The sequence below is a fragment of the Nerophis ophidion genome, linkage group LG10, assembly GCF_033978795.1.
Source record: "Nerophis ophidion isolate RoL-2023_Sa linkage group LG10, RoL_Noph_v1.0, whole genome shotgun sequence".
NCBI lineage: Eukaryota > Metazoa > Chordata > Actinopteri > Syngnathiformes > Syngnathidae > Nerophis > Nerophis ophidion.
The window spans coordinates 54255854-54282238 of record NC_084620.1 but is presented as its reverse complement, the minus strand read 5'-3'; the positions used below and the strand labels follow the sequence as shown (position 1 = coordinate 54282238).

Genomic DNA, 26385 nt, shown 5'->3' with positions numbered 1-26385 from the left:
AACAAACTTGCAGCAGAAGTACTTTTACGACTCGCTCTTGACCCAACGGACCCTTCCGGTGTTTCCTGTGGATGCTTAACGAGCGGGGCGGGCGGGCGCTGAACCGCCATCACGGCCGCCACCTCACATTTTGCTTTACAGCGCCCGTAATGCTGCCTGCAAATAAAATAAATGTCAGCCGCGGTCGGAGCGGCTCTAATTTATCATCGGACCGAAAGCAGACGGCTAAATCTGCAAGCAGGCGCGAGTTAGAAGCACATGGAAACATGCCACAGCAATTATCTTCTCAACTGACACTTTAGAGTAGTCCGTGTACAGCTGGTGCAACAGTGCAGATTTACTAGTGATGGTGAGTCCACACACACGTGACTGTGTAAACATCTGACAACCAGCAGCTGGATCTCTGGGTCTACTGTCAAGCATGCTGGTGGTAGAATCATGGTCCGGGGTTGCACGATTTAAATTAAAAAAAAAGAATGTACTGTGATATGGTGAAGCAGAAACTGGACTATGTGATTAAAAAACACCTCCAAGATGATCTAGTGACTCGCTGAGGAAGCAGTGGAAACGTATATGTGTCCTTCACCTAGAAGGGAAGAATGAAGGAAGGAAGGAAGGAAGGAAGGGTGGTGGGAAGTAAATAAGTAAAGGAAGAGTTGGGGGGAGGGGCGGAAGAAAGGAAGTAAGGTAGGAAGGAAGGAAGGACGGACGGACGGAAGGAAAAAAAGAAGATAAAGTGTGAGACATCCAACAGGAGGAAGGAAAGATGGAAGGAAGGAAGGACGGAAGGAAGGAAGGAAGGAAAAAAAGAAGGTAAAGTGTGAGACATCCAACAGGAGGAAGGAAGGAAGGGTGGTGGGAAGTAAATAAGTAAAGGAGGAGTGGGGGGGAGGGGCGGAAGAAAGGAAGTAAGGTAGGAAGGAAGGACAGACGGACGGAAGGAAAAAAAACATAAAGTGTGAGACATCCAACAGGAGGAAGGAAGGATGGAAGGAAGGAAGGAAAAAAAGAAGGTAAAGTGTGAGACATCCAACAGGAGGAAGGAAGCAAGGAAGGAAGGAAGGAAGGAAGGAAGGAATAAAAGGGAGGTAAAGTGTGAGACATCCAACAGGAGGAAGGAAGGAAGCAAGGATGGAAGGACAGAAAGGAAGGAAAAAGAAGACAATAAGGAAGGAAGGAAGGAAGGAAAGAAGGAAGGAAGGAAGAAAGGAAGGAAAGAAGGAAGGAAGGAAGGAAGGAATAAAAGGAAGGTAAAGTGTGAGACATCCAACAGGAGGAAGGAAGGAAGCAAGGATGGAAGGACAGAAAGAAAGGAAAAAGAAGACAATAAGGAAGGAAGGAAGGATGGGAGGAAGGAAGGAAGGAAGGAAGGAAGGGAGGAGGGAAGGACTGAAAGGAAGGTAAAGTGTGAGACATCCAACAGGAGGAAGGAAGGAAGCAAGGATGGAAGGACAGAAAGGAAGGGGAAAAAAGACAATAAGGAAGGAAGGAAGGAAGGAAGGATAGGAGGAAGGAAGGAAGGAAGGAAGGAAGGAAGGAAGGGAGGAAAGAAGGAAGGAAGGAATAAAAGGAAGGTAAAGTGTGAGACATCCAACAGGAGGAAGGAAGGAAGCAAGTATGGAAGAGGCAAAGGAATAAGGAAAGACAAAAAGTAAAGAAACAATAAAGCAATAAAAAAGGAAGTAAAGAAGGAATGGCACTTCTCCCCAGCAGCTGCACACTGACTACTCTGAAGCGTGTCCGCACGCAGGCACGCACGCACACACACACACACACGCACACACACACACACACACACACTCACACACACACACACACACACACACACACCTGCTCGCTCATGCTGTTGATGCCGTCAGGTCCCAGTAGCTTGACGGCCTGCTTGACCAGGTCTGTGCGGCCACAGTTCAGCATCCTGAAGCCCAAGTCCTGCAGGAACTTGGCCTCGGTGGAGGCGGCGTCCATCTTCCTCGCCCCGCAGAAACAATCCTCGGCTCTGCAAACATGCAGGAGTTGGATTACGGGGGAAAGAAAACAAGTAGAGAAGCTAATTTAACACCAAGTTATTTTCTTCATTTCTTCAAGTAGTTCCTGTCTTTCATTTTTCATGCCACAAAAACCTCACACAAGACATATTCCAAGCAATGGACGACCACGACGTATCCTACCAGACATCTCATCATATCAAGCCCGGGTGTTCCTAATGAAATGACCACATACTTGATCTGCCGGGGCTCACAGTCCACGCCCGGGAGCAGCAGCCGGGCCGCCTGCCTCACGTCGTCGCTGTCCACCGACAAGCTGCGGCGGTGCTCCGTGTGCGCCACCGCCACTCGGATCCACTCCATCAGGGGCGGCAGTACCAGGAAGGGTCTGCAGGAGGGGAGGCAAGCACTAATAAGTACGTGAGCAGTTACCACATGCTGACATATTGCCCTTAAAGTGTAGACTTGTAGATGTGTAGACTTGTGTTTGTTACATGTACATTTGTGTTTGTTACGTGTACATTTGTGTTTGTTACGTGTACATTTATGTTTGTTACAAGTACCTTTGTGTTTGTTACGTGTACATTTATGTTTGTTACGTGTACCTTTGTATTTGTTACGTGTACCTTTGTGTTTGTTACATGTAAATGTATGTTGGTTACATGTACATTTGTGTTTGTTACACTAGATTTGTGTTGGTTACATGTACATTTGTGTTTGTTACATGTACATTTGTGTTGGTTACATGTACATTTCTGTTGGTTACGTGTACATTTATGTTTGTTACGTGTACCTTTGTGTTTGTTACATGTACATTTGTGTTTGTTACACTAGATTTGTGTTGGTTACATGTAGATTTGTGTTTGTCACATGTACATTTGTGTTGGTTACATGTACATTTCTGTTGGTTACATGTACATTTGTGTTTGTTACACTAGATTTGTTTTGGTTACATGTACATTTGTGTTTGTTACATGTACATTTCTGTTGGTTACATGTACATTTCTGTTGGTTACGTGTACATTTATGTTTGTTACGTGTACCTTTGTGTTTGTTACGTGTACCTTTGTGTTTGTTACATGTAGATGTATGTTGGTTACATGTACATTTGTGTTTGTTACACTAGATTTGTGTTGGTTACATGTAGATTTGTGTTTGTCACATGTACATTTGTGTTGGTTACATGTACATTTCTGTTGGTTACATGTACATTTGTGTTTGTTACACTAGATTTGTTTTGGTTACATGTACATTTGTGTTTGTTACATGTACATTTGTGTTGGTTACATGTATATTTCTGTTGGTTACGTGTACATTTATGTTTGTTATGTGTACCTTTGTGTTTTTTACGTGTACCTTTGTGTTTGTTACATGTAAATGTATGTTGGTTACATGTACATTTGTGTTTGTTACACTAGATTTGTGTTGGTTACATGTAGATTTGTGTTTGTTACATATACATTTGTGTTTGTTATATGTACATTTGTATTTGTTACATGTCGATTTGTGTTGGTTACATGTACATGTGTGCTTGTTCCATGTAGATTTGTGTTTGCTACATGTAGATTTGAGTTGTTTACATGTACATTTGTGTTTGTTACATGTAGACTTGTGTTTGTTACATGTACACTTGTGTTTGTTACATGTAGATTTGTGTTTATTACATGTACATTTGTGTTTGTTACATGTACATTTTTTTGTGTTACGTGTAGACTTGTGTTTGTTACGTGTAGACTTGTGTTTGTTACGTGTAGACTTGTGTTTGTTACGTGTAGACTTGTGTTTGTTACATGTAGATTTGTGTTTGTTACATGTACATTTGTATTTGTTACATGTACATTTGTGTTTGTTACATGTACATTTGTGTGTGTTTGTTACACATTTTCCAAGATGGCGGCGCCCGGACGGGCTGCAACATTGCGGAGCTCCTGCTAAAGATGGAACATTTGGCAGAAATACCGGACAATTCTACAAACTTTATGGCTGGCTCACATCGTGGTCACTCCGTGATCACGTACGACCGCCAGACACTTCTGGATGTGGACACATCGGGCCGTTTTGGACTGATAGACGCGTGCGTGCTAAACATGCTAACTAGCATGGGAATACGTCGGCGGCTACATCCAGCGGCCTGTGAAGCAGGGGAGTCTAGTAGCAGCGGGGGCCGTCTACGGAGCAGACGCCAGCGGTGTGATCGGAAACGCGGATGTCGAGCGGGGCTAAAAACAAAGCAGAAGGCTAATCCCCACAGGACACCACTTCCCTCCATCCCGAAGACGGATTTAGATGGAAAATGCGAGACTACTGGTCTGGGTAAGGAGTCAGTTGAATTAGAACAAGTTTTTTCTGCTTTGAGTGTTTCAGAGTTGGACATGTGTTTTACTGAGGTGGCTAACTATGATGCGTGCAGTTTATCAAAGCAACAAACAAACAATCGGAAAATCCCCGTTACTGAGGTGGCTAATTATGATGCGTGCAGTATATCAAAGCAACAAACAAACAATCGGAAAATCCCCGTTACTGAGGTGGCTAACCATGATGCGTGCAGTTTATCAAAGCAACAATCAAACAATCCGAAAATTCCTGTCGTATCAATTCCTAGATATGGTCGTAATTATACTGAATGCACTGGGCATAATAAACACAACATTATCAATATTGCTACTACGGATACTTTGATCAAAAATTCCCTGAAACAGCCCACTACCTATAATATAGGTTTTTTAAACATAAGATCATTGTCTCCCAAAACGTTATTAGTTAATGATATTATCAGAGACAACAATCTTAACGTCATCGGTCTCAGCGAAACCTGGCTTAAACCAAACGACTTTTTTGCCCTAAATGAGGCATGTCTTCCTAACTTTACACATGCGCATATTGCCCGTCCGCTTAAAAAGGGTGGGGGGGTCGCACTAATATACAACGAAAACTTTAACCTTAGTCCTAACATAAATAATAAATATAAATCGTTTGAGGTGCTTACTATGAGGTCTGTCACACCGCTGCCTCTACACCTGGCTGTTATCTACCGCCCCCCAGGGCCCTATTCGGACTTTATCAATGAATTCTCAGAGTTTGTTGCTGATCTAGTGACACACGCCGATAATATAATCATAATGGGGGACTTTAATATCCATATGAATACCCCATCGGACTCACCGTGCGTAGCGCTCCAGACTGTAATTGATAGCTGTGGTCTCACACAAATAATAAATGAACCCACGCATCGCAACGGTAATACGATAGACCTAGTGCTGGTCAGGGGCATCACCGTTTCCAAAGTTACGATACTCCCGTATACTAAAGTATTGTCCGATCATTACCTTATAAAATTCGAGGTTCAGACGCATGTTCGTCAAACTAATAATAATAATAACTGCTATAGCAGCCGCAACATTAATGCTGCCACAACGACAACTCTTGCTGACCTACTGCCCTCGGTAATGGCACCATTCCCAAAGTATTTGGGCTCTATTGATAACCTCACTAACAACTTTAACACTGCCCTGCGCGAAACCATTGATAACATAGCACCGCTAAAGTTAAAAAAGGCTCCAAAAAAGCGCACCCCGTGGTTTACAGAAGAAACTAGAGCTCAGAAATTATTATGTAGAAAGCTGGAACGCAAACGGCGCACGACTAAACTTGAGGTGCACCATCAAGCATGGAGTGATGGTTTAATAACTTATAAACGCATGCTTACCTTAGCTAAAGCTAAATATTACTCAAATCTCATCCACCGTAATAGAAACGATCCTAAATTTTTGTTTAGTACGGTAGCATCGCTAACCCAACAAAGGACCCCTTCCAGTAGCTCAACCCACTCAGCTGATGACTTTATGCAATTCTTTAGTAAGAAAATTGAAGTCATTAGAAAGGAGATTAAAGACAATGCGTCCCAGCTACAACGGGGTTCTAATAACACTGATAGGATGGTATACGCGGCGGATACTGCCCTCCAAAATAGTTTCTCTCGTTTTGAGGAAATAACATTAGAGGAATTGTTACAACGTGTAAATGGAATAAAACAGACAACATGTTTACTTGACCCTCTTCCTGGGAAACTGATCAAGGAGCTCTTTGTATTATTAGGTCCATCAGTGCTAAATATTATAAACTTATCACTCTCCTCAGGCACTGTTCCCCTAGCATTCAAAAAAGCGGTTATTCATCCTCTTCTTAAAAGACCTAACCTCGATCCTGACCTCATGGTAAACTACCGACCGGTGTCTCACCTTCCCTTTATTTCAAAAATCCTCGAAAAAATTGTTGCGGAGCAGTTAAATGAACACTTAGCGTCTAACAATCTATGTGAAACCTTTCAATCCGGTTTCAGGGCAAATCACTCCACGGAGACAGCCCTCGCAAAAATGACTAATGATCTATTGCTAACGATGGATTCTGATGCGTCATCTATGTTGCTGCTCCTCGATCTTAGCGCTGCTTTCGATACCGTCGATCATAATATTTTATTAGAACGTATCAAAACACGAATTGGTATGTCAGACTTAGCCCTGTCTTGGTTTAACTCTTATCTTACTGATAGGATGCAGTGTGTCTCCCGTAACAATGTGACCTCGGACTACGTTAAGGTAACGTGTGGAGTTCCCCAGGGTTCGGTCCTTGGCCCTGCACTCTTCAGCATCTACATGCTGCCGCTAGGTGACATCATACGCAAATACGGTATTAGCTTTCACTATTATGCTGATGACACCCAACTCTACATGCCCCTAAAGCTGACCAACACGCCGGATTGTAGTCAGTTGGAGGCGTGTCTTAATGAAATTAAACAATGGATGTCCGCTAACTTTTTGCAACTCAACGCCAAAAAAAACGGAAATGCTGATTATCGGTCCTGCTAGTCACCGAACTCTATTTAATAATACAACTCTAACATTTGACAACCAAACAATTAAACAAGGCGACACGGTAAAGAATCTGGGTATTATCTCCGACCCAACTCTCTCCTTTGAGGCACACATTAAAAGCGTTACTAAAACGGCCTTCTTTCATCTCCGTAATATCGCTAAAATTCGCTCCATTCTGTCCACTAAAGACGCTGAGATCATTATCCATGCGTTTGTTACGTCTCGCCTCGACTACTGTAACGTATTATTTTCGGGTCTCCCCATGTCTAGCATTAAAAGATTACAGTTGGTACAAAATGCGGCTGCTAGACTTTTGACAAGAACAAGAAAGTTTGATCACATTACGCCTGTACTGGCTCACCTGCACTGGCTTCCTGTGCACTTAAGATGTGACTTTAAGGTTTTACTACTTACGTATAAAATACTACACGGTCTAGCTCCATCCTATCTTGCCGATTGTATTGTACCATATGTCCCGGCAAGAAATCTGCGTTCAAAGGACTCCGGCTTGTTAGTGATTCCCAAAGCCCAAAAAAAGTCTGCGGGCTATAGAGCGTTTTCCGTTCGGGCTCCAGTACTCTGGAATGCCCTCCCGGTAACAGTTCGAGATGCCACCTCAGTAGAAGCATTTAAGTCTCACCTTAAAACTCATTTGTATACTCTAGCCTTTAAATAGACTCCCTTTTTAGACCAGTTGATCTGCCGTTTCTTTTCTTTTTCTTCTATGTCCCACTCTCCCTTGTGGAGGGGGTCCGGTCCGATCCGGTGGCCATGTACTGCTTGCCTGTGTATCGGCTGGGGACATCTCTGCGATGCTGATCCGCCTCCGCTTGGGATGGTTTCCTGCTGGCTCCGCTGTGAACGGGACTCTCGCTGCTGTGTTGGATCCGCTTTGGACTGGACTCTCGCGACTGTGTTGGATCCATTGTGGATTGAACTTTCACAGTATCATGTTAGACCCGCTCGACATCCATTGCTTTCCTCCTCTCTAAGGTTCTCATAGTCATCATTGTCACCGACGTCCCACTGGGTCATTATTGTCACCGATATCCCACTGGGTGTGAGTTTTCCTTGCCCTTATGTGGGCCTACCGAGGATGTCGTGGTGGTTTGTGCAGCCCTTTGAGACACTAGTGATTTAGGGCTATATAAGTAAACATTGATTGATTGATTGATATACATTTGCGCTCGTTACATGTACATTTGTGTTTGTTACATATACATTTGTGCTTGTTACATGTGCATTAGTGTTTGTTTCATATACATTTGTTTGATACATATAAATTTGTGTTTGTTACATATACATTTGTGCTTGTTACATGTACATTTGTGCTTGTTACATGTGCATTTGTGTTTGTTACATGTAGACTTGTGTTTGTTACATGTACATTTGTGTTTGTTACATGTAGACTTGTGTTTGTTACATGTACATTTGTGTTTGTTACATGTAGATTTGTGTTTATTACATGTACATTTGTGTTTGTTACATGTACATTTGTGTTTGTTACATGTACATTTTTTTGTGTTACGTGTAGACTTGTGTTTGTTACGTGTAGACTTGTGTTTGTTACGTGTAGACTTATGTTTGTTACGTGTAGACTTGTGTTTATTATGTGTAGACTTGTGTTTGTTACGTGTAGACTTGTGTTTGTTACGTGTAGACTTGTGTTTGTTACATGTACATTTGTATTTGTTACATGTACATTTGTGTTTGTTACATGTACATTTGTGTTTGTTACATATACATTTGCGCTCGTTACATGTACATTTGTGTTTGTTACATATACATTTGTGCTTGTTACATGTGCATTAGTGTTTGTTTCATATACATTAGTTTGATACATATACATTTGTGTTTGTTACATATACATTTGTGCTTGTTAAATGTACATTTGTGCTTGTTACATGTACATTTGTGCTTGTTACATGTGCATTTGTGTTTGCTACATGTGGACTTGTGTTTGTTACATGTACATTTGTGTTTGATACATGTAGATTTGTGTTTATTACATGTACATTTGTGTTTGTTACATGTACACTTGTGTTTGTTAAATGTGCATTTGTGTTTGTTCCATGTAGACTTGTGTTTGTTACATGTACATTTGTGTTTGTTACATGTAGATTTGTGTTTATTACATGTACATATGTGTTTGTTACAAGTACACTTGTGTTTGTTACATGTACATTTGTGTTTGTTACATGTACATTCTTTTGTGTTACGTGTAGACTTGTGTTTGTTACGTGTAGACTTGTGTTTGTTACGTGTAGACTTGTATTTGTTATGTGTAGACTTGTGTTTGTTACATGTAGATTTGTGTTTGTTACATGTACATTTGTATTTGTTACATGTACATTTGTGTTTGTTACATGTACATTTGTGTTTGTTACATATACATTTGCGCTCGTTACATGTACATTTGTGTTTGTTACATATGCATTTGTGCTTGTTACATGTGCATTTGTGTTTGTTTCATATACATTTGTTTGATACATATACATTTGTGTTTGTTACATACACATTTGTGCTTGTTACATGTACATTTGTGCTTGTTACATGTGCATTTGTGTTTGTTACATGTACATTTGTTTGATACCTATACATTTGTGTTTGTTACATATACATTTGTGCTTGTTACATATACATTTGAGTTTGTTACATGTACATTTGTGCTTGTTACATGTACATTTGTGTGATAAATATACATCTGTGTTTGATACATATACATTTGTGCATGTTACATGTACATTACTGTTTGTTACATATACATTTGTGTTTGTTACATATACATTTGCGCTTGTTACATGTACATTTGTGTTTGTTACATATAAATTTGTATTTGTTACATGTACATTTGAGTTTGTTATATGTACATTTTTGCTTGTTACATATACATTTGAGTTTGTTACATGTACATTTGTGCTTGTTACATGTAAATTTGTGTGATAAATATACATCTGTGTTTGATACATATACATTTGTGCATGTTACATGTACATTACTGTTTGTTACATATACATTTGTGTTTGTTACATACACATTTGTATTTGTTACATGTACATTTGAGTTTGTTACATATACATTTGTTCATGTTAGATGTACATTTGTTACGTGTATACTTGTTTTTGTTACATGTAGATATCTGTTTGTAACAACGAATGTGTGTTACATGTAGACTTGTGTATGTTACATATATATTTGTGTTGGTTACATTTAGACTTGTGTATGTTACATGTATATTTGTGATTGTTACATGTAGACTTATGTATGTTACGTATAGATGTGTGATTGTTACATGTAGATTTGTGTATGTTACATATAGATGTGTGATTGTTACATGTAGACTTGTGTATGTTACGTATATATTTGTGTCTGTTACATGTAGACTTATTTATTTATTTATTTTTCTATATAGCGCTTTTTCTCTAGTGACTCAAAGCGCTTTAAATAGTGAAACCCAATATCTAATTTTTACATTTAAACCAGTGTGGGTGGCACTGGGAGCAGGTGGGTAAAGTGTCTGGCCCAAGGACACAACGGCAGTGACTAGGATGGCATAAGCGGGGATCGAACCTGCAACCCTCAAGTTGCTGGCACAGCCGCTCTACCAACCGAGCTATACCGCCCCTTGTGTACTTGTGTATGTTTCGTATAGATGTGTGTTTGCAGAGACTCTACACAACATCATGATACAAAAAATGCACTTATAAATAATTTGTTGAGTGCGCAGCCTTCCAAAGAAATCATTTGATGACTGCAAGCGTCATGGAGGTTGTAATAAAATATGCTCTTACAGTTAACCAAGGAGTAAACTCCAGCATATCAATATTCATCATTTATTCAGAGCAGATCGTCTGGAAGGAGACGAGAGGAAAGTGTTACTATTCATTAGTAATCTTGCTTGTTTGGCAGACGTTTTCTATCACTTATTTGCAGAGTGTTCAGTCGAATTAGCTGGCAATCGTTTGTTTACTCGTCGGTTACTCGTCCTTATTTTGAACCTAAACTCCAACTTAGCGCGTTACGGGATGACATTAAACTACTGGAATGTGCCAACATGAGCTTACATTTGGAACCAACTTATAACATAGTCAACTACAATTAATATTAGTTTTGTCGAATTAAATTGTACATACATAAGTGATGCAAAACCTAAATTATGTTGAGTGACAACCCCTGTGGCTTGTGACTATGTAGTAAACCTATGTGTCAAGTGCTGCCACTTAGTGGTCTTTAAGTGTAATGACGTGTCGAATGCTGCCTTTACTCGATTTTTTTGTGTAACAACAATTCAAATGCTGCACCCTTGTGGCTCTTTAGTGTAATAACATGTCAACTGCAGCTCCCTTGTAGCCTTGTAGATAGATAGATAGTACATTATTGATTCGTTCCCTCAGGAAAATTAAAAATGTACTTCCCCTTTCACGATATTTAGTGTACTTATATGTGGTGAGTGCTGCCACCTTGTGCCAATTTAGCGTAACAACGTGTCAGGTGCTGCCTCCCTCTGGCTTTTTAGTGTAGTAATGTGTCGTACACTGCCTGCCCCTTTGCGGCTTTTTAGTGTACTTTTGTGTTAAGTGCTGCCCTCTTCTGGGCTTTTAGTGTAATAACATGCCATATACTGCCCCCTTGTGGTCTTTTAGTGTATTAACGTGACGTATACTGCCCCTTTGTGGGATTTTAGTGTAATAACGTGTCATATACTGCATAATTGTGGCCTTTTAGTGTAATAACGTGCCATATACTGCCCCTTTGTGGCTTTTTAGTGTAATAACGTGTCGTATACTGCCCCTTTGTGGCCTTTTAGTGTAATAACGTGTCATATACTGCCCATTTGTGGGTTATAAGTGTAATAACATGCCATGTACTGGCCCTTTGTGGTCTTTTAGTGTAATAACGTGTCACATACTGCCCTTTTGTGGTCTTTTAGTGTAATAACGTGCCATATACTGCCCCTTTGTGGCCTTTTAGTGTAATAACGTGTCATATACTGCCCCTTTGTGGGGATTTTAGTGTAATAACGTGCCATATACTGCCCTCTTGTGGTCTTTTACTGTATTAACATGTTGTATACTGCCCCTTTATAGTCTTTTAGTGTAATAACGTGTCACATACTGCCCTTTTGTGGTCTTTTAGTGTAATAACGTGCCATATACTGCCCCTTTGTGGCCTTTTAGTGTAATAACGTGTCATATACTGCCCCTTTGTGGCCTTTTAGTGTAATAACGTGTCATATACTGCCCCTTTGTGGGCTTTTAGTGTAATAACATGCCATATACTGCCCCTTTGTGGTCTTTTAGTGTAATAACGTGCCATATATTACCCCTTTGTGGCCTTTTAGTGCACTAACATGCCATATACTGCCCCTTTGTGGCCTATTAGTGTAATAAATTGCCATATACTGCCCCTTTGTGGGCTTTTAGTGTAATAACATGCCGTATACTGACCCTTTGTGGGCTTTTAGTGGAATAACGTGCCATATACTGCCTATTTGTGGGCTTTTAGTGTAATAACTTGTCGTATACTGCCCCTTTGTGGCCTTTTAGTGTAATAACCTGCCATATACTGCCCCTTTGCGGTCTTTAAGTGTAACAACGTGCCATATACCGCCCCTTTGCGGTCTTTTAGTGTAGTAACGTGCCATATACTGGCCCTTTGTGGTCTTTTAGTGTAATAACGTGCCATATACTGCCCCTTTGTGGGCTTTTAGTGTAATAACGTGCCATATACTGCCCTCTTGTGGTCTTTTACTGTATTAACATGTTGTATACTGCCCCTTTATAGTCTTTTAGTGTAATAATGTGCCATATACTGCCCTTTTGTGGTTTCTTTGTGTAATAACGTGCCATATACTGCCCCTTTGTGGGCTTTTAGTGTAATAACGTGCCATATACTGCCCCTTTGTGGGCTTTTAGTGTAATAACGTGCCATATACTGCCCTCTTGTGGTCTTTTACTGTATTAACATGTTGTATACTCCCCCTTTATAGTCTTTTAGTGTAATAATGTGCCATATACTGCCCTTTTGTGGTCTCTTTGTGTAATACCGTGCCATATACTGCCTCTTTTTGACATTTTAGTGAAAGGACGTGTTAATAGCTGCCCTCTTGTGGATACCCAGTGGATCTAAACTGTGGCTATTTAGTGCACCAATACCCAGGTGTTGAGCGCGTTCCCATGAAAGGAGTCATCTTGAGAGATGAGAGCACTTAGAGACGGCTGCATGGATGATTATTGATCTGTCACACTTGTCATCTTGGGGGACTAAGAGGCACCAAACAGCAGTAGGACAGGCCAGCGCTGACGCGCAAAATGTCCGCCAACATGCAGCCTGCTTCTATTTCTACACAGTCTGATCTCAGCGGGTGCATCACACAGAAACCCCCACGGTCGCCGCATTAAAATGCGACACTACGCTCCTGCGGTGCGGTGATTTATTCCTTCCTCAGGTGGTGGGATTAGAACGCCACTCGGAGCCTCGCAGGAGTTGCAAAGGGAATTTCCCCCCAAAAGTGTCGGTTTGCTGGGTCGGCTCTAAAATGAGACGGGGAATGTGAAGTCTATCTCTGGTGTGGAGGTGCAGTGAGAGGCAAAGCCGGTGTTGAGTCGTTTTTTTCTCTCCCTGCGCGAGCACCTGATGATCCCTCTGTTTAAGGCTTTAGTGCTTCTGGCCAGATAAGGAGGCTGCGGCTGCTGGGAAAGTCAGAAAACATGCTTGTGAGAAAGCGAAGGTGTGGAAAATACCTTCAGAGGCAGAAAGAATAAGCTGCCTGGTGATCGCATGCAGTATTATTATTAGAGTTCTACAAACCCCGTTTCCATATGAGTTGGGAAATTGTGTTGGATGTAAATATAAACAGAATAAAATGATTTGCAAATCCTTTTCAACCCATATTCAGTTGAATATGCTACAAAGACAACATGTTTGACGTTCAAACTGATAAACGTTTTTTTTTTTGCAAATAATCATTAACTGTAGAATTTGATGCCAGCAAGAGTTGACAAATAATTTAGTAAAGGTGGCAATAAATACTGATAAAGTTGAGGAATGCTCATCAAACACTTATTTGGAACATCCCACTGGTGTGCAGGCTAATTGGGAACAGGTGGGTGCCATGATTGGGTATAAAAACAGCTTCCCAAAAAATGATCAGTCTTTCACAAGAAAGGATGGGGCGAGGTACACCCCTTCATCCACAACTGCGTGAGCAAATAGTCAAACAGTTTAAGAACAACGTTTCTCAAAGTGCAATTGCAAGAAATTTAAGGATTTCAACAGCTACGCTCCATAATATCATCAAAAGGTTCAGAGAATCTGGAGAAATCACTCCACGTAAGCAGCATGGCCGGAAAACAACATTGAATGACCGTGACCTTCAATCCCTGAGACGGCCCTGTATCAAAAACCGACATCAATCTCTAAAGGATATCACCACATGGGCTCAGGAACACTTCAGAAAACACTGTCACTAAATACATTGGTCGCTACATCTGTAAGTGCAAGTTAAAGCCCCACTATGCAAAGCCAAAGGCATTTATCAACAACATCCAAAAATGCCTCCGAAGGTCCAGCCTTCTGAGGCTGCGCAAGCTGGATCCTCCAAAGGATGCAGACCCTGAATTGGGACATAGCTAATATCTCTGTTAATGGGTGCCATTTTGCGGTCCTTATACACACATCATAGTAATACTTGTATCTCTGACTACGGTAGCTGTAATGGATCGACAATCCATCAACAGTAGCGGTGCGACTTCAAAGTTGTACTAAAACATTTTGATGGATTTTTGAGTGCCGTGTGTAATGTTCTTTATATTCAATGGAACATTTTAAGTTTTGGCCGCTTGTATCCGTGATCTTGTCCTTTCGGTCATAACCCAAAGCTCATGACCATAGGTGAGAATGGGAACTTAGATTGACGGGTAAATTGAGATAGTTTATATATCAATGATGAAATATTAACATTGCAATACATGCCAATACGGCCGGTTTAGTTTACTAAATTGCTATTTTAAATTTCCCGCAGAGTTTTTTGTTGAAAACGTCGCGGAACGACGACACGTATGATGACGTGTGCGCGTGAGGTTATTGGTTGGAGCGGACATATTAGCCCAGCACCACACACGGCTAGAAGTCGTCTCTTTTCATCGCATAATTACACAGTAATTTGGACATCTGTGTTGCTGAATCTTTTGCAATTTGTTCAATTAATAATGGAGACGTCAAAGAAGAACGCTGTTGGTGGAAAGCGGTGGATTGCAGCTGCCTTTAGCACCGAAATATAGCCGGTGTTTCTTTGTTTGTTGTGAAGCTTTAACACAGAGCGGTCAAGCGAACATGTTGCTCTATCAGCAAGTTTTTGGATGGGAAAATTGTGATATTAAGTCGGCTCTTACCGGAGACTTCAGTGAATTATGCGACCTCATCCTGCAGCTCAAAAAATCAGCTGTAATCTTGAATCCTCCATTGGCTTCTCTGAGAGACACTGGCGTTCACCGCAGCCTTCCGACATTCAGGTATGACTTTACAAGCTCACTAAAACACTATTAAAACAATAAGCAGATAAGGGATCTTCCATAATTATCCTAGTAAATGTGTCTAATTACATCTGAAACGGTCCAACTGCTGCCGCCTGGAGCCGTCACCTTTTTTTTTTTGTGCTTCACTCTAACTTTCCTCATCCACAAATCTTTCATGCTCGCTCAAATTCATGGGGAAATTGTCACTTTCTCGGTCCGAATAGCTCTTGCTCCTTGAGGCTCACATTATAAACAATGTTCAGATGTGAGGAGCTCCACAACCCGTGACGTCACGCGCTCATCGTCTGCTACTTCCGGTACAGGCAAGGCTTTTTTATTAGCGACCAAAAGTTGCGAACTTTATCGTCGATGTTCTCTACTAAATCCTTTCAGCAAAAATAGGGCAATGTCGCGAAAAAAATCAAGTATGACACATAAAACGGACCTGGTATCCCCGTTTAAATAAGAAAATCGCATTTCAGTAGGCCTTTAAGTACGCTTTCAAGTCCGAATAATACGGTAACCGTCTTTGCGCTGCTGACGTCAACCTTGGCCGAACTTCTTTCTCATCAAGCAACTTCTGCTCCGTCGTGTTTCTTCTTTGGGATTCTTTCCACGGGCAGAATGAGGTAATTATGGAAGACTTAGGACTATTTCTGGCTCACTAGATCTCCCATTTAGATGAGAGCATCATCCTTTAAGGCCTTTAAAAGCGTGCGGCCGTATTCACATCTCATGGCGTATTGTAGTCGGCGGAATGATGTCAGGACTGCATCAGGAACGTGTTTTTTTTTTCTTTCTTCTCTTCCTGCGGCGAATATTCCAGACGCGGACCGAGCACGTGGGATTGATGTGTCGAGCAGGCGCGCTCACGCAGGCTCGAAGCTTCGCGAGGCGTCCCCTTGGTGTTGTTGTTGTTGTTGTTGTTGAGTGTGGTATTGCTTTGCATCACGCTGCAGACCGCCACGTCCCACTCTTTAAGAGTCGAACAAAGTTCACACCTCCTCCACAGCTAAATGCGTCAAGACGTCGAGGAAGTCCTAAATGGTGTTAATGAAAATCTACATGCACTTTGAAATGCAAATGGGGACTGCCAAGTGCGGGGGTGTCAAACTTCTCTTTTGCACTTATTTAATCTGATGATCGACGACTGCCAAATGTACAAACCCCGTTTCCATATGAGTTGGGAAATTGTGTTAGATGTAAATATAAACAGAATGCAATGTTTTGAAAATCATATTCAACCCATATTCAGTGGAATATACTACAAAGACAACATATTTGATGTTTAAACTCACAAACATTTTTTTCTTTTTTGCTAATAATCATTAACTTTAGAATTTGATGCCAGCAACATGTGACAAAGAAGTTGGGAAAGGTGCCAATAAATACTGATAAAGTTGAGGAATGCTCATCAAACACTTATTTGGAACATCCCACAGGTGTGCAGGCTAATTGGGAACAGGTGGGTGCCATGATTGGGTGTAAAAACAGCTTACCAAAAAATGCTCAGTCTTTCACAAGAAAGGATGGGGCGAGGTACACCCCTTTGTCCACAACTGCGTGAGCAAATAGTCAAACAGTTTAAGAACAACGTTTCTCAAAGTGCAATTGCAAGAAATTGACGGATTTCAACATCTACGCTCCATAATATCATCAAAAGGTTCAGAGAATCTGGAGAAATCACTCCACGTAAGCGGCATGGCTGGAAACCAATGTTGAATGATCGTGACCTTCGATCCCTCAGACCGCACTGTATCAAAAACCGACATCAATCTCTAAAGGATATCACCACATGGGCTCAGGAACACTTCAGAAAACCACAGTCACTAAATACAGTTGGTCGCTACATCTGTAAGTGCAAGCTAAAGCTCTACCATGCAAAGTGAAAGCCATTTATCAACAACATCCAGAAATGCCACCGGCTTCTCTGGCCCCGAAATCATCTAAGATGGACTCATGCAAAGTGGAAAAGTATTCTATGGTCTGACGAGTCCACATTTTGAATTGTTTTTGGAAATATTTGACATCGTGTCTTTCGGACCAAATGGGAAGCGAACCATCCAGACTGTTATCGACGCAAAGTTGAAAAGCCAGCATGTGTGATGGTATGAGGGTGCATTAGTACCCAAGGCATGGGTAACTTACACATTTGTGAAGATACCATTAATGCTGAAAGGTACATACAGGTTTTGGAACAACATATGCTACCATCTAAGCGCTGTCTTTTTCATGGACGCTCCTGCTTATTTCACCAAGACAATGCCAAGCCACATTCAGCACGTATTACAAAAGCGTGGCTTCGTAAAAAAAGAGTGCGGGTACTTTCCTGGCCCGCCTACAGTCCAGACCTGTCTCCCATCGAAAATGTGTGGCTAATTATGAAGCCTAAAATACGACAGCGGAGACCCCGGACTGTTGAACGACTGAAGCTCTACATAAAACAAGAATGGGAAAGAATTCCACTTTCAAAGCTTCAACAATTAGTTTTCTCAGTTCCCAAACGTTTATTGAGTGTTGTTAAAAGAAAAGATGATGTAACACAGTCGTGAACATGCCCTTTCCCAACTACTTTGGCACGTGTTGCAACCATGAAATTCTAAGTTAATTATTATTTGCAAAAAAAATTAAAGATTATGAGTTTGAACATGAAATATCTTGTCTTTGTAGTGCATTCAATTGAATATGGGTTGAAAAGGATTTGCAAATCATTGTATTCCGTTTATATTTACATCTAACACAATTTCCCAACTCATATGGAAACAGGGTTTGTATATATTCTGTGTCCGCTGCAGAGGACACGCTCTGTTTTAAAGAGGATATCTTACCTTTTAGGCTGTTGCCCCCGCGACCCGACCTCGGATAAGCGGAAGATGATGGATGGATGGATGGATCTTACCTTTTAAACATCCTCAGTCTAATCAACATCCCCTTGGCACTTTAGCTAAATACCTGAGCTATAATTTATGGTCTAAGCTCAGTATGATACTTTTTTTTTTTTTTGCAGCTGGCTTTTAAACATTTATGTTAATGTGGTATTTAGGAGTTCTAACTACTTAGATAATTACTGTTTTTTTTTTCTTCCAGAAATGACTTTCTTAAATCTTCCCCTTGGCTGTAAGGAACTTCACATAGGGCACGGGTGTTGTTGTTGTTTTTTTATCTATTGAATTCATTATTAATGAGGCATATTAGATATAACGCTAACAACTAGGGATGTGCTGAATACTCGATCAGTATTGGACTATTTTCGCGAAAAATGTCTATGATTGACATTGCTGATAAATATATTAATATATCCATTCATCCATCGCCTTCCGCTTTTCCGAGGTCGGGCCACGGGGGCAACAGCCTAAGCAGGGAAGCCCACACTTTCCTCTCCCCAACCACTTCGTCCAGCTCTTCCTGAGGGATCCTGAGGCATTCCCTGGCCAGCCGGGAGACATAGTCTTCCCAACGTGACCAGATGAGTCGCCCACTGGCCTGTTCTAAAAATAGCTCAAATAGCAGCACTTACCAGTGAGCTGCCTCTATTTTTAAAATTGTATTTATTTACTAGCAAGCTGGTCTCGCTTTGCTGGACATTTTTAATTCTAAGAGAGACAAAACTCAAATAGAATTTGAAAATCCAAGACAATATTTTAAAGACTTGGCCTTCACTTGTTTAAATAAATTCTGTCACGCCCATGGGCTCATGTTTTGTTTTGATCATGTTATGTTTTGTTTTTTGGACACTCAGTTCCTCTTTTGCACTTCCTGGTTTGTGTTGCTACCGTAACAACTCATTAGTTTTCACCTGGTCCTCATGTCACGCCCCTGTCCTCAGCCCTCACACCTGTTTATAATGATCATAGTTATTATTTAAGCCACAGTTTCCAGGTAGTCGGCCTGGCAACATCACCTCCTTCACCCCCTCGATCACCTGCTATGCACCTTCTATGCCATACATGCCAATGATCCATCCCCCTTGTCTTTTTCCAAGTAAGTTTTTGTTATTAATGCCACAGCGCAAGTGTTTTTGTTTCATGTTTGTAGTTTGTAGCCTTTACGCTAGTATTTTGTTTTTTGTAGCCAAGTATTCGTACCTCCTTGTGAGCGCCCTTTGTTTGCCTTTTTTTTTGTAGTTTATTAGTGTACAAATAAAAAATGTACTCACATTCACGTCTGTTTCGTGACAATTTCCCTTTGCGTTGGAAAAACAAACTATCTCCAAGTCTGTCACACCGCGGTGAGGGAAGTCTTGTTTGTTTTCTGTCTTGTGATCTATGTTTTATTTTGAAAAGCTACCCTCTTGTTTCAGATCACGGGTCCTTCCTCTTGTGTCGCCAGTCTGACGTCATCCTTGATTCCTGATTGTTTCCACCTGTTCCCCATCACTCCCACGTCCTATTTAAGCTCACTTCTCCGTTTGTCCTTTGCCAGATCGTCTCGTCTATCGTGCCTTCTAGCGTCCATGTCCATGTCCAAGTCCATGTCCTTGATTCCCTCCTTGCCTTGCTCCTGTTTTTCTTGTTCTCATTATTTTTTGATCATAGTAGTTATTTTTTTTGCTGAAATTTTGAGTTTCCTTTTTCCTCTTTCGAGCGTCCTTAGTTTTCCTTCGTCGACCTAATTGGTGAAGTTTTTTTATTCCAAATTTCGTTTTATTTCCTCATTGATTGAGTGATTTTTTTGTTTATCCAAAAATGTTGTATTTGTATATATTATTAGAGTTTTTTTTCCCTCCTGTTGGAGCACTTTTGGTTAATTCTTCTTTATATACTATTTTTGTTAGTTTTTTCTTAACGTAGTATTCCTCCTTATTTTTTGGAGTGATCTTTTGAGTTAAGTGTTCATCCTCGGATTTATTTTCCGTACGTTGTATACATTTTTGTGAGACACTTTTTCACCGGAGGTTAAAACGTTATTTCAAAATAAAAGCTGTCATTTTTGGAAACTTCCTCTCTGCAGCTGGGTCCTCTCATTATCTCCAAGTCGTGACAAAATTCATTTATTTTTTTATTTTGCTTCTTACAACTTTCAGAAAGACAATTTTAGAGAAAAAATACAACCTTAAAAATGATTTTAGGATTTTTAAACACATATATCTTTTTGCCTTTTAAATTCCTTCCTCTTCTTTCCTGACAATTTAAAATTCAAAGCCCCCCAGGATGCACTAAACTTTTGGTGCCTTGTTGACACAAAAAGGTACAGTGGTGTATGCGCAGCAGCTATGAAGGTTGCAAGCCTGTTTGGTTCAATTTATCTGTGTGAATCAGCCTTTTCTGACATGAACTTCATCAAGAACAAAGACAGAACACGCCTCACTGATGCACATCTGCAAGACTCACTCAGAGTTGCAGTGTCAAGTTACACACCAGAGTACAACTGTCAGGCTTTCCCCTGACAGTTTGTCTATGTTTTAGTTTTTTCCTCTGCATTTGTCTGTTTCCTCTGTGTTTAGTATTTCCTGTCCAGTGCTCTTATTTTGGTTCAGCGTCCTGTTTTCACTCAGCTGCGGCTGATTGGCATCTGGTCACACCTGATGTCAATCGGCCAGCTCCTATTTTACCTGCTTTGTTCCTCCAGTCAGTGCTGGATCATTGTATTGTGATTTGTATTGTCGTTGCTACATATCACTCTTGTCGTGCTACCTGTCGTGTCGTTTTGTTACAGCTACTACCTGTCATGCTACATTTTGTCCTGGTCGTCGTAGCGGGAAGCTGTTTCTGTTAGCATTAGTTATTTCCAGTTTTTCTGTTTGCTATCCACTAGCTTCCATGCTAAAGTTCCTTTTTGTTTTCTAGCTTCCAGTGCTAGCTCCCTTAGTTTGTTATTCCGCCCACGTGCGTGCTTTTTGTTTGTTCTTGTTTAGTTTTAATGAAATCATGTTTTCATATTCTATGCCTGCCTCCGTCTCTGCATCATGGGGTTCATCACCAACTAACTGTGACAACAACACACTAGTTAACAGCATGCAATGCCAGGCTTCCCACTAACTGACAAAGAAACCGATAACAGATTTGGTGTCCAGTTCAAAGTGTGACATGATTTATTTCAACATTTGAGACCTTTGTATTTTGCATGAGTTATTATTAGTACAAACATGGTGCAAAGTAATTCATGATTTGTTAAAAAAATGTTAGTGGCTAGCTAGTTAAAATGGGATATTGTGATTTCACAAGACTGTCTTAGAAGTGATGATTTGAAAATGTTCAATTTAAAAATGTGCACTTAGAGAAAATATAAAAATAAAGTGTTGCATATTGATATTTATCTGTTTCTTTTGTATTTTTTTGTATTTTATATTTATCTTTTTTCCAAGATGGCGCCGCTGTAGTGGCTGCTGTTGGCAGGAGCTCTGTGCTCTTGTGTCATCCTTTTGTGTTTCCCTCTTGTTTTCATGTGTTATATTTTCTTGCCTTTTGGTCCGGGACCCTTTGGGACTGTGTGACAAGGGGTGGCACTTTTGTGACCTCTGTGGTGCTTTTTTTTGTGGACTTCTGGATCTGCCTCTCGAGAGCCTTTTGGCCATGGAGACCACCTGCTGGGTGTCTGCCACACCGGAGTCAATTTGGAGGGACTGGAGGAGATGCGGATGAGGGGACAGGGCTGCGGAGCTAGCACTGAGCGCTGGGAACGGAGAGGCTTCGCGGTGTCTTGGCTGGGTGAGCAGGTGTCGGACACCCCAGTCACCTTGGACGTATCCTCGCTCATCCATGCGAACTGGACACTGGTCGAGAGTGGAGTCGGTTGTCTTGGTTGCTTTGTTGGGTCTGCTCCTGTCTCTGGCCATGCTCCCTCCACCCCAGCGGACGATGGCGTGGAAGACCGCAGAGGCCACCACAGTGGATATGTTTTTTTTACATTTTATTCATAGCTGTATGTAGAAGTGTCTGGTTGTATCTGCTGCTTTAATGTCCTCTGTTTTCTTTGATGTTTGATGTTTCCCTCTTACACACATGTAAGAGGGATGTGTATGAGTTGTTTTTTCCCTTGGCCTCAGTTTGCACCCCCTCTCCAGGGCCCAGGCTAAGACTGATTTTTTTTTATTTCATTTTAATCTTCTATTTTTTTATCTCCTATCCCCCCCCTTGTTTACCTGTTTCTCATCTTTTTTGTAAGGGGCGCTGGAAGCCGGCAGACCCGTCAGCGATCCTGTTCTGTCTCCCTGTAATGTTTCTCTGATCTTGAATGGGATTGTGCTGAAAATGTAAATTTTCCTGAAAGAACTCTCCTGACGGAATAAATAAAGTAATATCTAATGTAATCTATCTAATCTACGCTATATAATCTAATTCCATATATATTTATTGTGAGAAATCATTAAGATGATCAGTGTTTCCACAAAGATAAATATCATTAATTATTAATAGTAACAGAGTTAAAGGTAAATTCAGCAAATTGGCTATTTCTGGCAATTTATTTAAGTGTTTATCAAACTAGTAGCCCTTCGCATTAATCAGTACCCAAGAAGTAGCTCTTGGTTTCAAAAAGGTTGGTTTACTTACTACTAAAAGACAAGTTGTCTAATATGCTCACTATTTTATTTAAGGACTAAATTGCAACGATACACATATGTTTCATGTACCCTAAGATTTGTTTTGTTTAAATAAAGGCAATAATGCCACTTTCTGTGGTCCCCTTTATTTAGAAAAGTATCAAAAAGTACCGAAATTCGGTATCGAGACAACCCTACTCCCTTCAAAGATCTTTATGCTTTGCATGTCTCTGTGTGATATTCACAGCCTGAATCCTGTCCTCAACCGTTCCCTGTTGGAATGCTGAACAGGGAAGGTCCTCTCCAGGGCGCAGGCAGGCTTGGCTTTATCTCCTGAGCTATTGAACATCTGTGCATCCCTAGAACAACACAGGCCAGGAATGTGCAGATAGAACTGCAGAGCAAAGCCCAGGATTCTCAGTAGCCAGTATTTTGGAAGCCGGGTTGACATTAGGTCGACCTGCAAGACTCTGGGCCTCATCTGGTCTTCCGATTCTGATTCTCACAAGACCGAGTCTGTCATTGGCGACTTCCATTTCCCCTCGTCACGATTCGTTTGACGCCGCCGCGTTGCATAATGACACGCCAGGCGGATGCGCCGCATGGATTTGACAGGAAGTAAACACTGTGCCATCCAAGGCGGACGCAAACTGCTTTTGGACGGAAGACTTGGCAAGCAGGATTTGGATGGAAAACATTTGTAATAATGATAATAATAACAATAGATTTTATTTGTAAAGAGCACTTTTGTGCATGATGTCACACCAGATATTTCAATAACTGTCAAATAAAAATGAGCTGCGTAACAGGAAATCAAATAGTGTACATCCTTTGCTATGTGGTAGGTTACTACGGACTTTATTCAATTCTGTTCTTTGCAATTTTTTTCATAGGATCTGGAAATGGTTGCTTTAGCGTTTTGTGGGTATGGCACCGAACGGAGATGTTGACATGCCGTTTCAAGCACTCTTCATTGTCTAGCGCAGGGGTGTCAAACTCAAATACAGAGTGGGCCAAAAATTTCAAAGGATCAAAGCCGCGGGCCAAGGTTGAACAAATTAACCTTTTAATAGGGACCCAAACAAGTTTTGCATTAAATATTGAACAAGCAAGGCTTATATAACTGTAGTGACATGCAAAATCCAGTTTCAAATAATAATAATAATAATTAAAAAAAATATCAATGGCATATCAAATAGAATTTAAATAAAAAATGTTATGCCTTTTTTTTCTATTTGCAATCTTCTATGGTAAATATCAAATTTTTTCCACAGGCTAATAATAAATTTGAAAATAAAATAACAATAATGAATGAACCAAAACATTCAAGCCTTGAAGTAGCAAGAGAAAATGCATGAATAAAACGTTAATTATTGGTCAGTTTGCTGGAAGTTTCCCGGAAGAGTTAGTGCTGAAAGGGGTTCTGGGTATTTGTTCTGTTGTGTTACGGTGCGGATGTTCACCCGAAATGTGTTTGTCATTCTTGTTTGGTGTGGGTTCACAGTGTGGCGCATATTTGTAACAGTGTTAAAGTTGTTTATACAGCCACCCTCAGTGTGACCTGTATGGCTGTTGACCAAGTATGCCTTGCATTCACTTGTGCGTGTGTGTGTGTGTGTAAAAGCCACAAATATTATGTGACACGCTGTTAGTATGGAGGAAAAGCAGACGTGACGACAGGTTGTAGAGAACGCCAAAGGCAGTGTCTTAAATGCACGCCCCCAATATAGTTGTCCAGGTGGAAATCGGTAGAAATTCGGGAGAATGGTTGCCCCGGGAGATTTTCGGGAGGGGCTCTGAACTTCGGTAGTCTACCGGGAAAATTAGGAGGGTTGGCAAGTATGAGTATTAGCGGGGAATGCGGTGTTACAGCGGCACCGACGCTGTATAACACCGGCGGGCCAGCTCTAATGCTAAATTGATATTGCCTCAAGGGCCAAATTAAATTACACAGCGGGCCAGATTTGGCCCGTTGCCCACAGTTTGACACCCATGGTCTAGCGGGTGATTTTTCAAATGATGCTACACATTAACTGTAATGCTACTATTTGTAACAACGCTTTTGTCGCATACTTGCATGTCCACATCAAACAAACGCAACACACTGGTCTCATGGAAGGTTGTGAGTTCAAACCCCGGCCGAGTCATACCAAAGACTCTAAAATAAAAACCCATTGCCACACTGCTTGGCACTCAGCATCAAGGGTTGGAATTTGGGGTTGATTCCCCAAATAATTCCTGAGCGCGGAGCACGCTGCCGCTCACTGCTCCCCTCACCTCCCAGGGGGTGGACATGGGGATGGGTCTTTTTTAATTGACAGTTATTGAAATATATTGTGTGACATCATGCACAAAAGTGCACTTTATTAGTTTTAAACTATTGTAGTGGCGTTCTGTACAAAAAGTGCACTTTAATTTAGTGTTGTTTTGATGATGTCATCTTAGTGACATCATGCACAAAAGTGCACTCATAGCTTGTTTTAAAATGTCTCTGACAATCTTGCACTTTCTGTTTTGGAAATGACATGAATGTTTGTGCCACTGCTTAATAACTGTTTAATAAATACACTTTTAGTTGTGATTTCCCTCTCTGCATGAAAGTTTAAAATGAGCATATATTAATGCAGTATGAAGAAGAATGTTTTAATGTAGACACATAGAACCATCATACTGCTGTGATTATATGCATCAAGTGTTAATTCAAGGCTAAGGCAAAATATCCAGATATATATTGTGTATCGTGAGATGGCTTAAAAATATCGAGATTTTAATAAAAAGGCCATATCGCCCAGCCCTATGTCCACGTTTAAGTCAGGACTTTGGGAAGGCCATTCTAAAACCTTAATTCTCGCCTGATTTAGCAATTTCTTTACCACTTTTGGTGTGTGTTTGGGGTCATTGTCCTGTTGCGCCCAAGACCCAACCTCCAGGCCGATGATTTTAGCTTGTCCTGAAGAATTTGGAGGAAATCATCGTTTTTCATTGTCCCATTTAAATGCCTACTGAAAGCCACTACTACCGACCACGCAGTCTGATAGTTTATATATCAATGATGAAATATTAACATTGCAACACATGCCAATACGGCCGGTTTAGTTTACTAAAGTGCAATTTTAAATTTCGCGCGGAAGTATCATGCTAAAACGTCGCGGTATGATGACGCGTGCGCGTGACGTCACGCATTGTAGAGGACATTTTGTTCCAGCACCGTTCACAGCTATAAGTCGTCTCTTTTCATCGCATAATTCCACTGTATTCTGGACTTCTGTGTTGCTATATCTTTTGCAATTTGTTCAATGAATAATGGAGACGTCAAAGAAGAAAGCTGTAGGTGGGAAGCAGTGTATTGCAGCCGTCTTTAGCAACACAAACACAGCCGGTGTTTCCTTGTTTACATTCCCGAAAGATGACGATGAAGCTTTACTATGGAACAGAGCGGTCAAGCGAACACGGTTGGATTGGACCACACACACAAAGTACAGTGTATTATGCAGCGATCATTTCGAAAGATTGTGTTTCGAACAGGGTCCCTT

At 41.0% G+C, this 26385-nt stretch overlaps 1 protein-coding gene across 2 annotated transcripts in view; it reads right to left on the bottom strand.

Moving 5' to 3' along the window:
- Positions 1-26385, bottom strand: part of LOC133561009 (ankyrin repeat and BTB/POZ domain-containing protein 3-A-like) — a 242327-nt gene that overhangs the window by 53428 nt on the left and 162514 nt on the right. For both annotated transcript variants that reach the window (XM_061914127.1, XM_061914129.1), the window contains exons 4-5: positions 2221-2373; positions 1831-1996 (exon numbers count right to left, since the gene is read on the bottom strand). In XM_061914127.1, coding sequence (XP_061770111.1) covers positions 1831-1996; positions 2221-2373 — 319 coding nt within the window. The remainder of the gene's footprint in view (positions 1-1830; positions 1997-2220; positions 2374-26385) is intronic.